At 38.7% G+C, this 13,706-nt stretch overlaps 5 protein-coding genes across 5 annotated transcripts; 3 read left to right on the plus strand and 2 right to left on the minus strand.

The window, feature by feature from the left end:
- Window positions 1-571: 571 nt before the first annotated feature.
- LOC106350706 (S-protein homolog 13-like) lies at window positions 572-1,972 on the plus strand. Its single transcript, XM_048761942.1, has one exon. It carries the CDS (start codon window positions 804-806, stop codon window positions 1,275-1,277), a length of 474 nt encoding a protein of 157 aa, XP_048617899.1. The 5' UTR covers window positions 572-803; the 3' UTR covers window positions 1,278-1,972.
- Window positions 1,973-2,201: 229 nt separating this feature from the next.
- LOC106348753 (histone deacetylase 2) lies at window positions 2,202-4,633 on the plus strand. Its single transcript, XM_013788555.3, has 11 exons — window positions 2,202-2,506; window positions 2,610-2,727; window positions 2,875-2,937; window positions 3,021-3,256; window positions 3,341-3,405; window positions 3,495-3,541; window positions 3,657-3,701; window positions 3,779-3,829; window positions 3,997-4,083; window positions 4,163-4,250; window positions 4,334-4,633. Exons 1-11 carry the CDS (start codon window positions 2,232-2,234, stop codon window positions 4,432-4,434), a joined length of 1,176 nt encoding a protein of 391 aa, XP_013644009.2. The 5' UTR covers window positions 2,202-2,231; the 3' UTR covers window positions 4,435-4,633.
- Window positions 4,588-7,192, minus strand: LOC106348754 (ferrochelatase-1, chloroplastic/mitochondrial). Its single transcript, XM_048761941.1, has 8 exons — window positions 6,890-7,192; window positions 6,524-6,809; window positions 6,182-6,427; window positions 5,992-6,095; window positions 5,791-5,917; window positions 5,555-5,707; window positions 5,375-5,475; window positions 4,588-5,281 (listed from the first exon to the last, which is right to left on the minus strand). The coding sequence occupies exons 1-8, from the start codon at window positions 6,955-6,957 to the stop codon at window positions 4,960-4,962; spliced, it is 1,407 nt and encodes a 468-aa protein (XP_048617898.1). The 5' UTR covers window positions 6,958-7,192; the 3' UTR covers window positions 4,588-4,959.
- Window positions 7,193-7,455: 263 nt separating this feature from the next.
- Window positions 7,456-10,245, plus strand: LOC106352190 (probable protein phosphatase 2C 72). The gene is made up of 5 exons (XM_013791861.3): window positions 7,456-8,330; window positions 8,838-9,113; window positions 9,272-9,389; window positions 9,477-9,700; window positions 9,795-10,245. The coding sequence occupies exons 1-5, from the start codon at window positions 8,136-8,138 to the stop codon at window positions 9,996-9,998; spliced, it is 1,017 nt and encodes a 338-aa protein (XP_013647315.2). The 5' UTR covers window positions 7,456-8,135; the 3' UTR covers window positions 9,999-10,245.
- Window positions 10,246-10,277: 32 nt separating this feature from the next.
- Window positions 10,278-12,263, minus strand: LOC106350709 (glycosyltransferase BC10). Its single transcript, XM_048761943.1, is given in 3 exon segments — window positions 10,278-10,716; window positions 10,718-10,924; window positions 11,288-12,263. Coding segments are annotated over 3 exon segments (1,164 nt in total). The 5' UTR covers window positions 11,807-12,263; the 3' UTR covers window position 10,278.
- Window positions 12,264-13,706: the final 1,443 nt, after the last annotated feature.

Here is a 13,706-nt window from a genome sequence, read left to right on the forward strand (position 1 = left end):
CACTTTACGGCATGTAGGAAATGAAAGGGTACCGAAGAACTTCGGATCTGTACCCGTGAAGCTTCTAGATCTGACGCCGGTTTGAAGAATAGGAGCAACCCGCGGTGGTTTGTGGGAATCAAGTCTCACCGGACACGAGGGGCTTGAGTTCGTCGTTTGATATCGATGCTCCGATAACAATTGAACGGCTTGGACATAGTGCACATTGTGACTTGTCTGACGGCGAACAGAAGGAGATACGCCGGCCTTTGAATCCGAAGACCGAAGCATTGCGGTGGCGAGAGAATCCTCTCGACTCATCGCTGGAGTAAAGATTAGTCGGAAGGAAAGGACCACCGGAAGAAGCACAACAAAGAGTCCTCGTCTTCGTCGTACCGTCTGTCGAGTTCGCCTTCCTCCCACTATCCAAATAACACGAGCAAATGAACAATACATAGAACAGTGAAACATGACCACAAGAGTGAAGGAGAGGAGTAGCTTTGTCGAGAAGGCCCAGCGCCGGCGAGATGCGCCGTTGCCGGCGCCGAGGTAAATAGATCTGGTTTGTGTCTCGAGCACCGTGCCTGGGAGAGTCTTAGGGTTTTCTCCCAATGGATTTGCTCTGTTTAATCTCCAAAAATAGATGAAAATAGCTTCTAGTACTTCTATATTTGGAAGCGGCAACAGTAACGGTCTAATTACCGTGTAATGGACATTTATATAACTCAGTAACACCTTCACGTGTTCCAATTTGTTCCATAAGCTTCAAGACTCAACAAAATCAGTTAATAATAAAGAAAACATTGCCCTATCGTTTAATCCAAATGGGGAGAAACCAAGGCTGGTGTTTGTTTGTGGCGGCGGCTGTGGTCGCAGCATTGTTACCATCATCAACCATGGCGGGTCGTCTGGAGCTAAAGAACGAAATCTCGGGGGTGACTGGTGTCCGGAAATTGAAGCTGGCCGTGCGGTGCTGGTCGAACGAGGACGACCTAGGGTGGGATACGCTAAAGCCAATGCAATCACGGGTATGGAAGTTCACGACAATGAACATGTGGCCTTTCCAGAAAACCGAGTTCCGGTGCCAGTTTCGTAGCGGGTTTGGAACAACGAGCCAAGACGTGGTGACAGTGTTCTCTGTCCAGAGCGGGTTCAGGAAAGAGTGCGGAGACGGAGGCGACGAGTGCATTTGGGTAGCGAAGAGAGATGGTTTCTATCAAAGAAGGATCGTAAGGGATGAGAATGGTCGTAAGAGCTTTGTTGATATACTCAAAAGCAAATGGGTTTGGAAATGGTGATTAATTCAATACTTTTATACAATTTTTAATCAAAAACATTCATTATACGGGTTAAATCCACGTGATAACATTGTTATAGCATATGGCTATAACCACTAAACTACATGTTTAGATCTTACCAATCAATATTTTTATTCATTTTCTTACCTCTTTTTGTTAGACTGGGACGTTAGTTTATTGACACAGATACACATGGGGTTATATAAATACACACATAAGTATACATGAAGATTTACGATACTATAGAGAAAGCCGTAGCATTCGTTATTTCATATCGTATATTACAAAAATAGTGTGGGTGATCTCTAATCCTGAGTAAAAAACCACTAAAATTAGTTTTGATGTAAAACAACACCCGGCGTAAACTTTTTTGGTTTCAATTTCTGTTGGAAACAAAATTACTATTGTTTGGTTGGGTTTCGATCTACACAGTTTACATAATAGTTTCGAAACAGACAATTTGATTATTCCTTGATATACGGAAAAATATTCCAAACTCGGATCAAGTAGAACGATATCCGATTCACTCTATAATAATATTAAAGGGGTTTTTAAAGGCTGAACGAAATCAGTCGATATGACATATGAAAAGGTAAAAAAACATCCGCATTACAAGTTTTAGTTAATTTTCTAAAATCAACATGATAAAAAATTTGAATGGATATTTCAAATTTAACAAACTTAACTCATTATTATATTAATTTTTAATAAATTTATTAAGAATCTTGCAATACAGATGTTATAGAGCTTTAATAAATTGCAAGTTTGCTGGTTAAGAAAAACATTTCATAAACAATAATAAGAAAAAGTCTTTGCTGAGTTCTTTTTCTTAAAAGAAAGTGACCAAGAGAAAGTCCACGAAACGCGCGTCTTCCGCGCGTATGGAAAGTTGTCATCTGTATCAAATATCTTCCTTCCAGAACAGAACAAAAACATAACTCGGCCGCTTCAGTCATGAAAGATGTCCGAGTTGTCTCGACGTGGACCGATCTAACTCGTGACTCAGCTGTTTACTTGCTATTCACGTTTTCCGCCATCAAAGTCTCCCACTTTATCTACCGTTGCTTTCAATCATCCGAAACGTCATCGTTCTCGATGGAGACTCACCCGGAAGCTCTCAGACGAGAGCGGATTCTCTCCAGCAAACTCTACTTCAACGTCCCCGAATCAAAGGTTTCGATCATCTATTCATCAGCATACGACATCTCGTTCATGGGGATTGAGAAGTTGTGAGTGTATACCCAAATCTTTGACCAATTCTAAGAAACTATGTTGAATCTTGAAGGATTCTTGTAAATTAGAATCATTCTTGTTATCTGATACGCGTGCTAGGCATCCGTTTGATTCAACCAAGTGGCGTAGAGTTTGCAAGTTCCTTGTTTCTGATGGGTTCTTGGAGGAGAAATCAATCGTTGAGCCTCTAGAAGCTTCCAACAGTGATCTTCTAGTGGTACTTACTTGACTTCTCTCTTACATGTCTGAACTATACATGTATATATTAGTTGATCAAATCTTCTTTACTTGGAATGTTTTTTTTTTTTGCTTGAATTCATGTTTGGTCATTAGTCACATGGTTCTCACCTTTTTATATAATCAGGTACATTCGTTGAACTACTTAAACAGTTTGAAAAGCAGTGCAACTGTCGCTAGGATAACAGAGGTGATGATGTCTAAATTTTCTTTTGGGTCCATTGAATAAATGTATTTGAATTTTTTTGTGTACTAAACTTTCTCCTGTTATAGGTTCCACCAGTTGCTTTCTTCCCAAACTTTCTTGTACAGCAGAAGGTTCTTAGCCCCTTCCGGAAGCAGGTTGGTGGGACTATTCTAGCAGCTAAACTTGCAGTGGAACGTGGATGGGCAATAAACGTAGGAGGAGGTTTTCATCATTGTACTGCTGAAAGAGGAGGCGGGTTTTGTGCTTTTGCTGATATTTCTCTTTGTATTCACTTTGCTTTTCTTCGTCTAAGCATCTCCAGGTAACTAATTCTGTAGGAGATAATCATTTTTCCAACAAATGGAATTAACTGTTTTAGTTATTGACATTGTTGAAACTCGGACAGGGTTATGATAATAGATCTTGATGCTCATCAAGGGAATGGCCATGAAACAGATCTTGGGGATGATAGTATGAGAAACTTTTTTGTTTTGTATGTTATGATCCTTTGCTTTACTGGTGTTTGGTATGTTGATAACAGTTTTTTTTTTGGTGTGCAGGTCGTGTTTACATTCTGGATATGTACAATCCTGAGATATACCCTTACGTAAGCTAACATTCTTGGAACTTTTCTCTTTGGAAGTCATTTATTTTACATTCCTCTTAGTGCAGTTTCAGTCTTATGGCTTTTGTGTTTGCATTCAACACTTTTTTGCTTCCAGGATTATAGTGCTAGAAGATTTATCGATCAGAAGGTTGAAGTGAGGGTAAGCAAAGCATTTCTTCTCTCTTGTCATTTGATGTCACATTATATACTATAGTTATGTTGTCCTTTGTATGACAGAGCGGGACCAGCACTGATGAGTATTTGAGGAAGCTAGATAAAGCGCTTGAGGTATGCATTCCTTTAGTCTCTTGTTTCTTGGTGACGATAGATTAGGATCATGGTAGCTATATGAAGCTGAAAGCTAGAAACTTGGTTCCTCTAAAAGGCATGATTAGTAGTAGTTATCTATGTGGTCTTAAGAGATAAACTTATGATGGTTGCTTTTAACTCCTCAGGTTGCTTTCCTAAACTTCCAACCAGAGATGGTAGTTTACAATGCTGGAACCGATATCTTAGACGGAGACCCTCTGGGGCTTCTAAAGGCAAGCTATACACTACAGATTTATCATCATCTTTCTATATGAGCAGAATGTCTCTAACTTGGTGACACTCCTGGTGCAGATAAGCCCTGATGGTATAACAAGTAGAGACGAGAAAGTCTTCAGAGTTGCAAGGGAGAGAGAGGTTCCTGTTGTGATGCTGACTTCAGGTGAGAAACTAAACACCAACATAACCAAAATGCATGCCTTTTGAGTAATGTGTTTATAACAGCTTACATCAACTTATGTGCAGGCGGGTACATGAAGTCCAACGCCAGAGTTATTGCGGATTCCATAGAGAATCTCTCACGTCAAGGGTTAATCAAGACACAACTGGACTCAGCTTCCACGTGAAACTGTTCTCAAGAGCCAAAGCAGCTATGCTAGAGCTTCTATGCGTTGTATACATGTGAATACATAACCGTCTTGTCTTGTGTGTAATGTGTTCTTTTTCATTCCAAACTCAACATATAGTGATGAATTTTGCAGCTTTCTTATGGTGAAAAATGCACAATTAACTTCTCATTAATAAACAAAAGAATGCATTTGACAATTTGCTTTTAAGAAAACCAAAATAAGTAATAGATTATATTCCTTTACCTCATCTCTAGGAGGAACTATGTTCATAGCTAAAAATAAAAATGAATCCTGTCTCTTCACTCATTATTTCCCTTACCTAGTTTACATCTTGATCAAAAGTAATATATGTAGTCCAATGTATTGAACTACTCAACCACATCATCTCACTAGAGTTTGGTGTGCTAGTACTTCAATAGATTGGACTACATACATTACACTTCACCAAGACATTTCTCCAACAAACAAAAAACACAACACAAAACCAACTATTCATCCAGAGATTCTCAATAGGTTTTCTTCTTAGATAAGATGGTTGCGGAATGCATGGAACATCTTTGGAGAGAGAAGCAGTAGGAAGGCTAGAACCGAACCGAAGAACATCTTCATTATGTAACCGAAAGCGTCTGATGACTCGCTATCTTCTGAGACACCAGCACTTGGGTTCACCATTGCTTCCGCTGAAGGAAGCGACTCTATCACTGCATCAGCCAAGTCGGTGATGAAGGATGGCGTCAGACCTAGCGCCGGGACACGCCCCCAGTTCTCTATCCCTGACTCCAAAGCTAGCTCCCTGTACTCCATGTCTATCTCTTCAAGCGTCTCAATGTGCTCACTCACAAAACTGTAATTCAAAGACGAGAAATAAAGTGAGAAGGCAGATAAACATAGAACCAAAAGAGACAGCTTCTATGGAGATTATAATATGTTTTGTTACCTGACTGGAACGGCTAGTAGACTCTTGACACCATGCTTACCAAGGTCGACAAGAACCTCATCAGTGTATGGCTTCAGCCATTGAACAGGCCCAACACGACTCTGGCAAAGATCAATTACAGGGCTTGAGATAAAGAGGTAATGTACAAGCAGCTTATCTAACAGATGACAATGACCAAACCTGGTAAGCCAAGATATGGTTGTTTTGAACCCCTCTGGATTTTAGCTCTTCCATTATCAAGTCAATGCACTCTTCCATCTGTTTCTGGTATGGATCTCCAGAGTTCTCTACATAGCTAACTGGAACACCATGGGCACTGAAGAACACCATAACCTAAATCATACAGACAAGGACACCAATTAAAAAAAATAGTTCAGACTATAAATGTAAAACCAACCAGGATAAATAAACTGCACCTCCTTAGGATCAGAGAAAGTTTGAAGCTCCTTCTGAATGAGGTCAGCCATGGAATTGACATAGCCTCTTCTCTGGTACCAGGACTCTATAATAGCAACCGGCACTCTAGCTAGGTATGGATCTTTCCTGAAAGATGATACTTTCATGTTAAGGGGCCGCTCATGCAACTAAAACAATATGCTTTTATGGATTACACAAACCTGAATAAGTCTTGGAGAACGCGGACGCTTGAGCCAGTCGTGGAGATAGAATACTGAGGGTACAACGGTAGTACAACAAGTCTTGTAATCTTATCCTTCTTAATCTGGTTATAAAATGTAACCAACTCGTTATGATAAAAAATAACAAAGACATAGACATAAGTAACTCCATATAAAATGTGAAAATCACCTGCTGAACAGCCTCCTCAGTGAAGGGAAACCAATACCGCATCCCAACATAGACATCAGCAGAAACGTTCTTAGCTTGCAACGCCAACCGAATAGCATCAGCTTGCTCATCAGTAATCTTACGCAAAGGAGAGCCACCACCAATAGCAGCATACCCTTCTTTCGACTTCGGAGCGCGAACCACAGATATGAACTTTGCTATAGCCCCTTGGAGAAACTGAAACGGTCTAGGAAGCCGTATAATATCCTGCAACACAAACAAACAAACAAACCACATTTCATCAAAAAAACCAACACTCCAAAACAACTCCAAAAACTCAAAAAGCCTATAGATGATTCTCACCGGGTCTGCAAACAGATTATACAAGAAAGGCTGCACGTCGTTAAGCGTCTCGGGCCCACCTAGGTTCAAAAGCAAGACACCGATCTTATCCTCAGCAACGTTAGAACGGCTAGTGTCATCGTAAGAGAGGTCTCCAGCTACAGGATGATGCGCTTGCTCGAACACGTTCGTCTTGAAACTCAACCCACGGTGGTGAGTGATCGCGAGAGACCCTTGAGGTTTCTTGAAAGGTGTCTCCTTTGAGTGGAATCGAGCTAAAGGCAGAGACTTTCTCTGAGAACACGACCTGTAAACAATACAATCGTCATTCCATTGTACTAATCTAATCGAGCTAAAAACCCAAAATCGAATTGAGGATCTGCTAACCTCGGGAGTCTGTAACCGTTAGGGTTGGGAAGAGGACGAAGCCCAGATGATAACGCCGTCGCCTCCATACAGTTTTCAAATCGAATTGCAAGAGAGAGATCGAATTGGGTTGTGGGTTTTTTAGGGTTTTGATTAACCCTTTTTAAAAAGGGGAGATCTTTTGGAAGTTGGGGGAAGATGCGAAGAAGGTTGGTTAGGTGAATGCAAAGATCAAGACTTTTCCATTGGAAGCAGATGAGACGTGTTCTTAAGTCAAAGTTTATACGTTTGGCCAAGAAGAACAAAACACTTGAAAACGACAGTGTTTTGCAAACAAAGTGGTTGTTAGTCTTCCGTTTTATACAACCCAAACCGAACCGGTTCTTAACCGACATCTATTTGATTTTTTTTTGCATTCACACGTATAGTTTTCTTGATTCTAAAGATTGAGCTACGTGGCCGAACAACGGCCACTTGAATAAGTCAAAAAACAATTGGATACGGTAAGATGCTAGGAATATAGATGACCAAGTTATGAACCTTGCCATTATTGGACTTACAAGTAGAACATTCCGATTTGATGTCTTTTTTTTTTTTTTTTTTTTTTTTTTTGAAATTTCCGATTTGATATCTTTCACAAATCATTTTGTTTCGATCAGAACCTATAGTCAAAAACTCACAAATGTTGGTAGTAGGCTAGTAGCCAATAAGCCAAGCGATCTCTTTATATAAGTTGACCATATTATTGATAATTTGATATAATCTCAAAGTTCCTTGATAATTCATATGTATTATAAGGTGGTTAAGTATATTAATTATTAAAATATTCGGTAGTACACACATCAAGCATGTTCTTATAAGGGTATGATCTCCATAAGTAGAATGCCCTGTTAAACGGCAGAACTTGCCCTCTCAAGCCAGACTCGGGCAACATGATTCTCTATGCAACCAAATATTAAATGCAAGTCAACACATATACATCTATATATAATTTATTTCACTGAAGCTTAAAACTCAAGTTGGTGCCACGCATACAGTAATAATGTTATCTTATGGAATTCAATATACTATATAATATGGTTATTAAATTGAAGTAAGAAAACACTATCAATAAAATAATAGTATGAATCTTTAATAGCTAAGCACCAGCTTCAAGAAAAGGCTTTTCACATTATATAAGTTCTTGAACAGGTCGTCTAATCAAAGCTTAACATAAAGAAAATATTTTCTTCTTCCAAGTAAATTTGTGTGCGACTTTGGTGAGGATATGGGTCATTGCTTCTCGTTGCCTTCTTCCTCATCAGAGATTCATGAGGAAAATGAACACGGTGATGGAAATGCGGTGGTGTGTTATGGAGATGAGTTCGGTTTAGATCACTACCGTCCGGTTCATCGACCCGGTTCTGTCTGCTCTATACAAGGAACCAAAGCGATTAACCAAGATAATGCTATTCTTTATCTGGTACTTCATCTTGAAATTTTGTTATTTTCCTGTTTCTATATTCCTTCTCTTTTGTTCTATAAATCATTATTTTAGATGACGACCAACAAGGTTCTAGCCTTCTAGGGTAGATGACAAACCAATATTCGTTTCGTTTCGTACCAATAATCAAGATCGATTGTCTGCCTTGATTACTGTTTCAAGATCATTACAAAATTTATCTGTTTGTTTTTACATGCGAAAATATTCTTGAAATCCTTTCATTTTCATTGAAAATCAATTTTTTTAAGGCTATTAAAATCAATTCTTCTCACTTTTTGTAAAGTGTTTATTTGCTTTTAGATTATAAGAAGTCTCTTATAAGTAACTGTTTAAGATGCTAATATTTGAACTCGCTAAATATAAAATAAGAAAAGTAAACGGAAACAAGCAATCAAATCGATGCCTAGATTAACTGTTTTTATATGTGAGTTTCTAATATTTATGGAGTTAAGTAGATTGGTATAAGCTAACTGGTTAAGTCCTTAGGGATATGGAACAGAGGAAGCAGAGCTATGTGGAGTGTTTGATGGGCACGGAAAAAATGGGCACATGGTGAGCAAAATGGTGAGGAATAGATTACCATCACTTGTGTTAACACTAAAGAAGGAGCTGAACGAAGAACCTCATGCTTGTGAAGAAGATGAAGATCTCAAGTGGGAGAAAGCTTGTTTTAATGCATTCAGACTCATTGACAGAGAGCTTATGCTCCAAGTCTTTAATTGCTCTTTCAGTGGCTCTACAGCTGTTGTTGCTATTACTCAGGTACATTCTTTTTTTTGTTTCCTCTAACGTAACATTAGGTTTTGAACTTTTGAGTGGTAGGAATGGGTTATGACCATGAACGAATTATTTTGTTTTGTCTGTTGCCACCTTTTAAACCCTAATTATTTGATAAGCTCGAGCTCACTTGATTTTTTCAGGGAGATGACCTCATGATTGCTAACCTTGGTGATTCAAGGGCAGTGTTGGGGACAATGACTGAAGATGGTGAGATTTGCGCAGTTCAGTTAACATCTGACCTAACACCTGATGTCCCAAGTATGCCACTCTTTATCTTTGCCTAAAAAGAATGGTTGTAACATTAGAGGTTTGATGATACTTATTGAGCAAGTTCTACCGTCGCAGGTGAAGCAGAGAGGATTAGGGCGTGCAGAGGTCGCGTTCACGCAATGAAAGTAGAACCGTCCAGCCAAAGGGTGTGGTTACCTAACCAAGACATACCAGGATTAGCTATGTCAAGAGCTTTTGGAGATTTCAGACTCAAAGACTACGGCGTTATTGCGGTTCCAGAGGTCTCTCACCACCGAATAACTTCTAAAGACCGATTCCTTGTACTCGCTTCAGATGGGGTAAAAGCGCATATGATTCAAATTTTATTTTATACATTTTATCACTTTCAAAAAGCTTAATGAAAATCTTTGGTATTTAATATTGTTGTCACAGGTTTGGGATATGCTTAGCAATGATGAAGTTGTATCACTAATATGGAATTCCGGCAAAACCCAAGATGCGGCCGCTAAACTGGTGGCAGAGGCGGCGGAAGCTACTTGGAAGAAGAAGCTTAAATCTAAGAAGATTGATGATATTACAGTAATATGTCTTTTCTTGCATAACAAGGAACAACCAAGTTGCACTATGGACATGTGAATCATAAGATATAGACTACAGTATGATGGTCGAGGTACATTCATCGCACATGCTGCCAAGCTCAAACCTATGGAAACTCCAATATAAACTCATGATGTAAATGTTTCTTAAAATGGAAACTATTTGTGGCCGGTTCAAATATTTCGAAGGCCTAAAGCAGATAAGATTTAAATGTGTTGGTCAAAAAAAAAGATTTAAATGTGTTATTTTACTTTATTTTTATTAATGAGCAAAGTATTCTAATTCATGTTAAAATATTTAATCATGAAAACATAACTACTCAAAAGCTCAGAATCTTAGGAGCAATCTGAATCAAAGGCTCCAAAGCACTCGGAGAAAACTTTCTAGCAAAGAGAGAACACATGGATGTGCTTTCTCCATTGTAAGTGCAGTTGTCACGTTTCATGATCCTTGCAAAGAAGTCCTCATTGATGTCTGGCTCTCCAAATGTAGCCGGGTGGGCTCCACCTCTCGACCAGTCTACCCAAGTCAAGCTACGGTTAGCCAAGGCCGCTGGTTTCTCAATCGTCAACATTGTTGGGAAATAATGCTCGTCCACGTAACATGCGGGCGTACAGAACTCTTTGAATTTAGGATAATACAAGGTATCTTTGACAATGGAAACTGCAAGCTCACGGTTAACCTCAAACCATTGAGACCCTTTCCTCCATTGCTCTATGGATACCTCAGGGGACATGTGGCCATTGTAACGGCCTCGATCGGCCATAGGGACTAGGATCATCAAATGAACCCATAAAGCTGTGCTTTGATTTGCTTATATAACCGTAGATGGTAGTAAAGTTGTAGAGGGGAATGCATGACTCGGAGAGGAGAATAAACCATTCGTTTGAGGTATCTAGCAATGCATTTGCTAGAAGCCGCCTCTCTGCGTCACATATTGACATTCTTCCCCATTCTGCAACCTGTGCAAGGATGAAGTTAATCCAATCATCCAGAGCCTTCTTTTTAGCATATGCGAGTATAGTGGTCGAACATAATCCAATTCTAAGAAAAAAATCTAAATGTATAATTTAGGGCCTAAAATTTTAATTATATTTCTAAATTTAGGACCTATAATTAAAATATTTAATATATAAAGATAAAACTACAAACTTCTAAAACTGTATCATTATTTTCTGAATGTACATTTAATTTTTTTTTTTTTGAACATGCCTTGGAAATAATTTGAGACCACACTGCAATCACCATCGCATATACAAACAACTACTTCAAAAGTTTATTTACCAACCAAAACAAAAATCTTGCAAAGTAGATTAAAAGCTATACTGACTTGGTATCTGCCGACTGTAGAATACAGAGGAAGCTGGAAACTCGCCCAAAGAAGATACTTGTGAATGGATGTAAACCGAGTAATGCTTTTCATGAACCTTGAGAAGCCTCTCCCAAAGCGGTGCAAACGGCAAGGGACCCAACGTCAAGAACATAAACGCGATTTTTGGGACCCTATTAAACGGATAGTCTTTCCTCTGAGGCATGAAAGAGGCCAGCCAAAGAAGCTCTTCATCGCTCATATTATGCATGAGAGCTAGAGGAGGTTTAATCCATCTATCCAAAACATTCGGTTTCTCACTGCAAGGCACGAAGCTAGAAGTGACTGAGGTCACCACGCTATTGATTCCATAATACTTGATTGTAGATACAGTAACGATGATGAAAGCAACTGAAAAAGCTAGAAAAAATACAAGCAGAAGAAGCAGATTGATAGGAAACGCCTTATTTAGCCCTGTCCGGCCACATGTAACAAGAAGTTCTTTACCTTCTTCCAACTGAACAGCCCTGCTCAGCATCTCGTAGAAGTTTGCATAATAAGCGTTATGACTTTGCTTCTGTTAAAAATCCTAAAATTCTGTGAGAGAGATGAATGGAGAAGTCGTGCTATAAAAGGCGGATACCGGTGACCATTATAGGTAATTTGAGTTTGGCATATTGGAAGTGAAGACTCCACGAGTCACAGAAGGTTAGGTTCCAAAGCCGTCCTATTACAACCAACCTCTGAGACATCTACGATGTTTGGAAGGATTGGACCACTACTAAAAACTTAGAAGGCCATCCTTTTGATGAACTAATTATTACTCCATTTGCTTCAAAATGATCAGTGTTTAAAAAGAAAAAAAAAAGTTGTACATTTTTTATATTTTCATGCATTTTTATTAGATAATAATGATTTTTTTTTATCAAAATTAGATAATAATGATAAATTATAAATTTTGAAGAAATTAATTGTGTTTATTAGATTTTGATTGTCTGAAAATTGTGGGAACTAGTTAATGACAAAAAAAATAATGTATTTATAATCAAAATTTGAGATTTTTTTAAATATGTGCGAAAACTCCAAAATATATATACTTTTTCTAAAAGGGAGGAAATATTTTTTTTAACTCCTAACTAGGTCTGGGCATCCGGGTCTTCGAGTCGGGTTCGGATCGGGTATTGTCGGATCCGGGTTCTTCGGTCCTAGCAATTTAGACCTGTATAGGTACCTATAACTTTTCGGGTCTGTTCCGGGTCGGGTCTTGTCGGGTCCGGGTCTATAATTTCAATACCCGTAAAATACCCAAAATTTTTGGGTATATTTCGGATCCGGATCGGATCGGGTATTTAGGACCCGAAATAGACCCGAAATACCCGAACTGGACCCGAAAACTCTAAAAATACCCGAAGAACCGCAAAAATACTCAAAGATTTATCCAAAATCAGACCTGAAAACCCAAAACATACCTGAATTTTATCCGAATACCCAAATTTTATTTTCTAAAAATCTAAAATTTCACCAAAAACCTACAATTATACCCGAAAATCCAAACCCGAAACTTTTAAAAAAATCTGAAATACCAAAAATATACCCAATCACCCAAATATACCTAGTATATACAATTATTTGCGGGTACTTCGGGTACCCGAACCGAGACCCGCGGATCCAAAAAAAAAGACCCAATAGATACTTAGCTTGAACCCGGACCCGGACCCGAACCTGTATTTTCGGGTCGGTTCCGATTCGGGTCTTCGGGTCCGGGAAAAATGCCCAGGCCTACTCCTAACGTACATTTGTCGTTAGCTTAGACCCTGTCTTAATGGTTGGGTTCATAGTGAATATAATTTCTTTTTATAAGATATATTTTGAGTTGACTTTTTTATGTTTACATTCGGATTGTTTTGCGCAAACTTCAGACTTCAATTTGTTGAGGTTTGACAGCGACAGAACATCAATCGAATGAGTAGTTTTTTTGCAGGTGGTACACAATCAGGGGCTGACCTAGGTGGTTAGGGGTGTGGCAAGTGCCTCACCCAAATTTTTGTTTTTTCCTAAACAATTTGTCTAAAATCTATATATATTCCCTTTGAATTAATTTTTGTTACACTAGTGCCCACAGCCACACTAGATAATTTCCTCCATTCGCTTGTGTAACACAATGGGGTCATACTTCCCAACGCCGACGGCAACTGCTCCGAATGACAAAAGCGAATCAAGCGTTATAGATTCAACGGATCTAGCGATAGCGAAATAAGAGTGGATCAAACGGATCTAGCGTTATAAGTGTAGATCAAATGGATCTACCGGTCTAGAACATATATTTGAGTAGTAAAAATAGGTAAAAACTGGTTCAAGGTATTGTACAAATTTTAAATAATTTATATAAAAAATATATTATCAACTATTTTTATAATTAAAAGTAGATGTCATTAAAT

The sequence above is a fragment of the Brassica napus genome, chromosome C7 (assembly GCF_020379485.1).
Source record: "Brassica napus cultivar Da-Ae chromosome C7, Da-Ae, whole genome shotgun sequence".
Lineage (NCBI taxonomy): Eukaryota > Viridiplantae > Streptophyta > Magnoliopsida > Brassicales > Brassicaceae > Brassica > Brassica napus.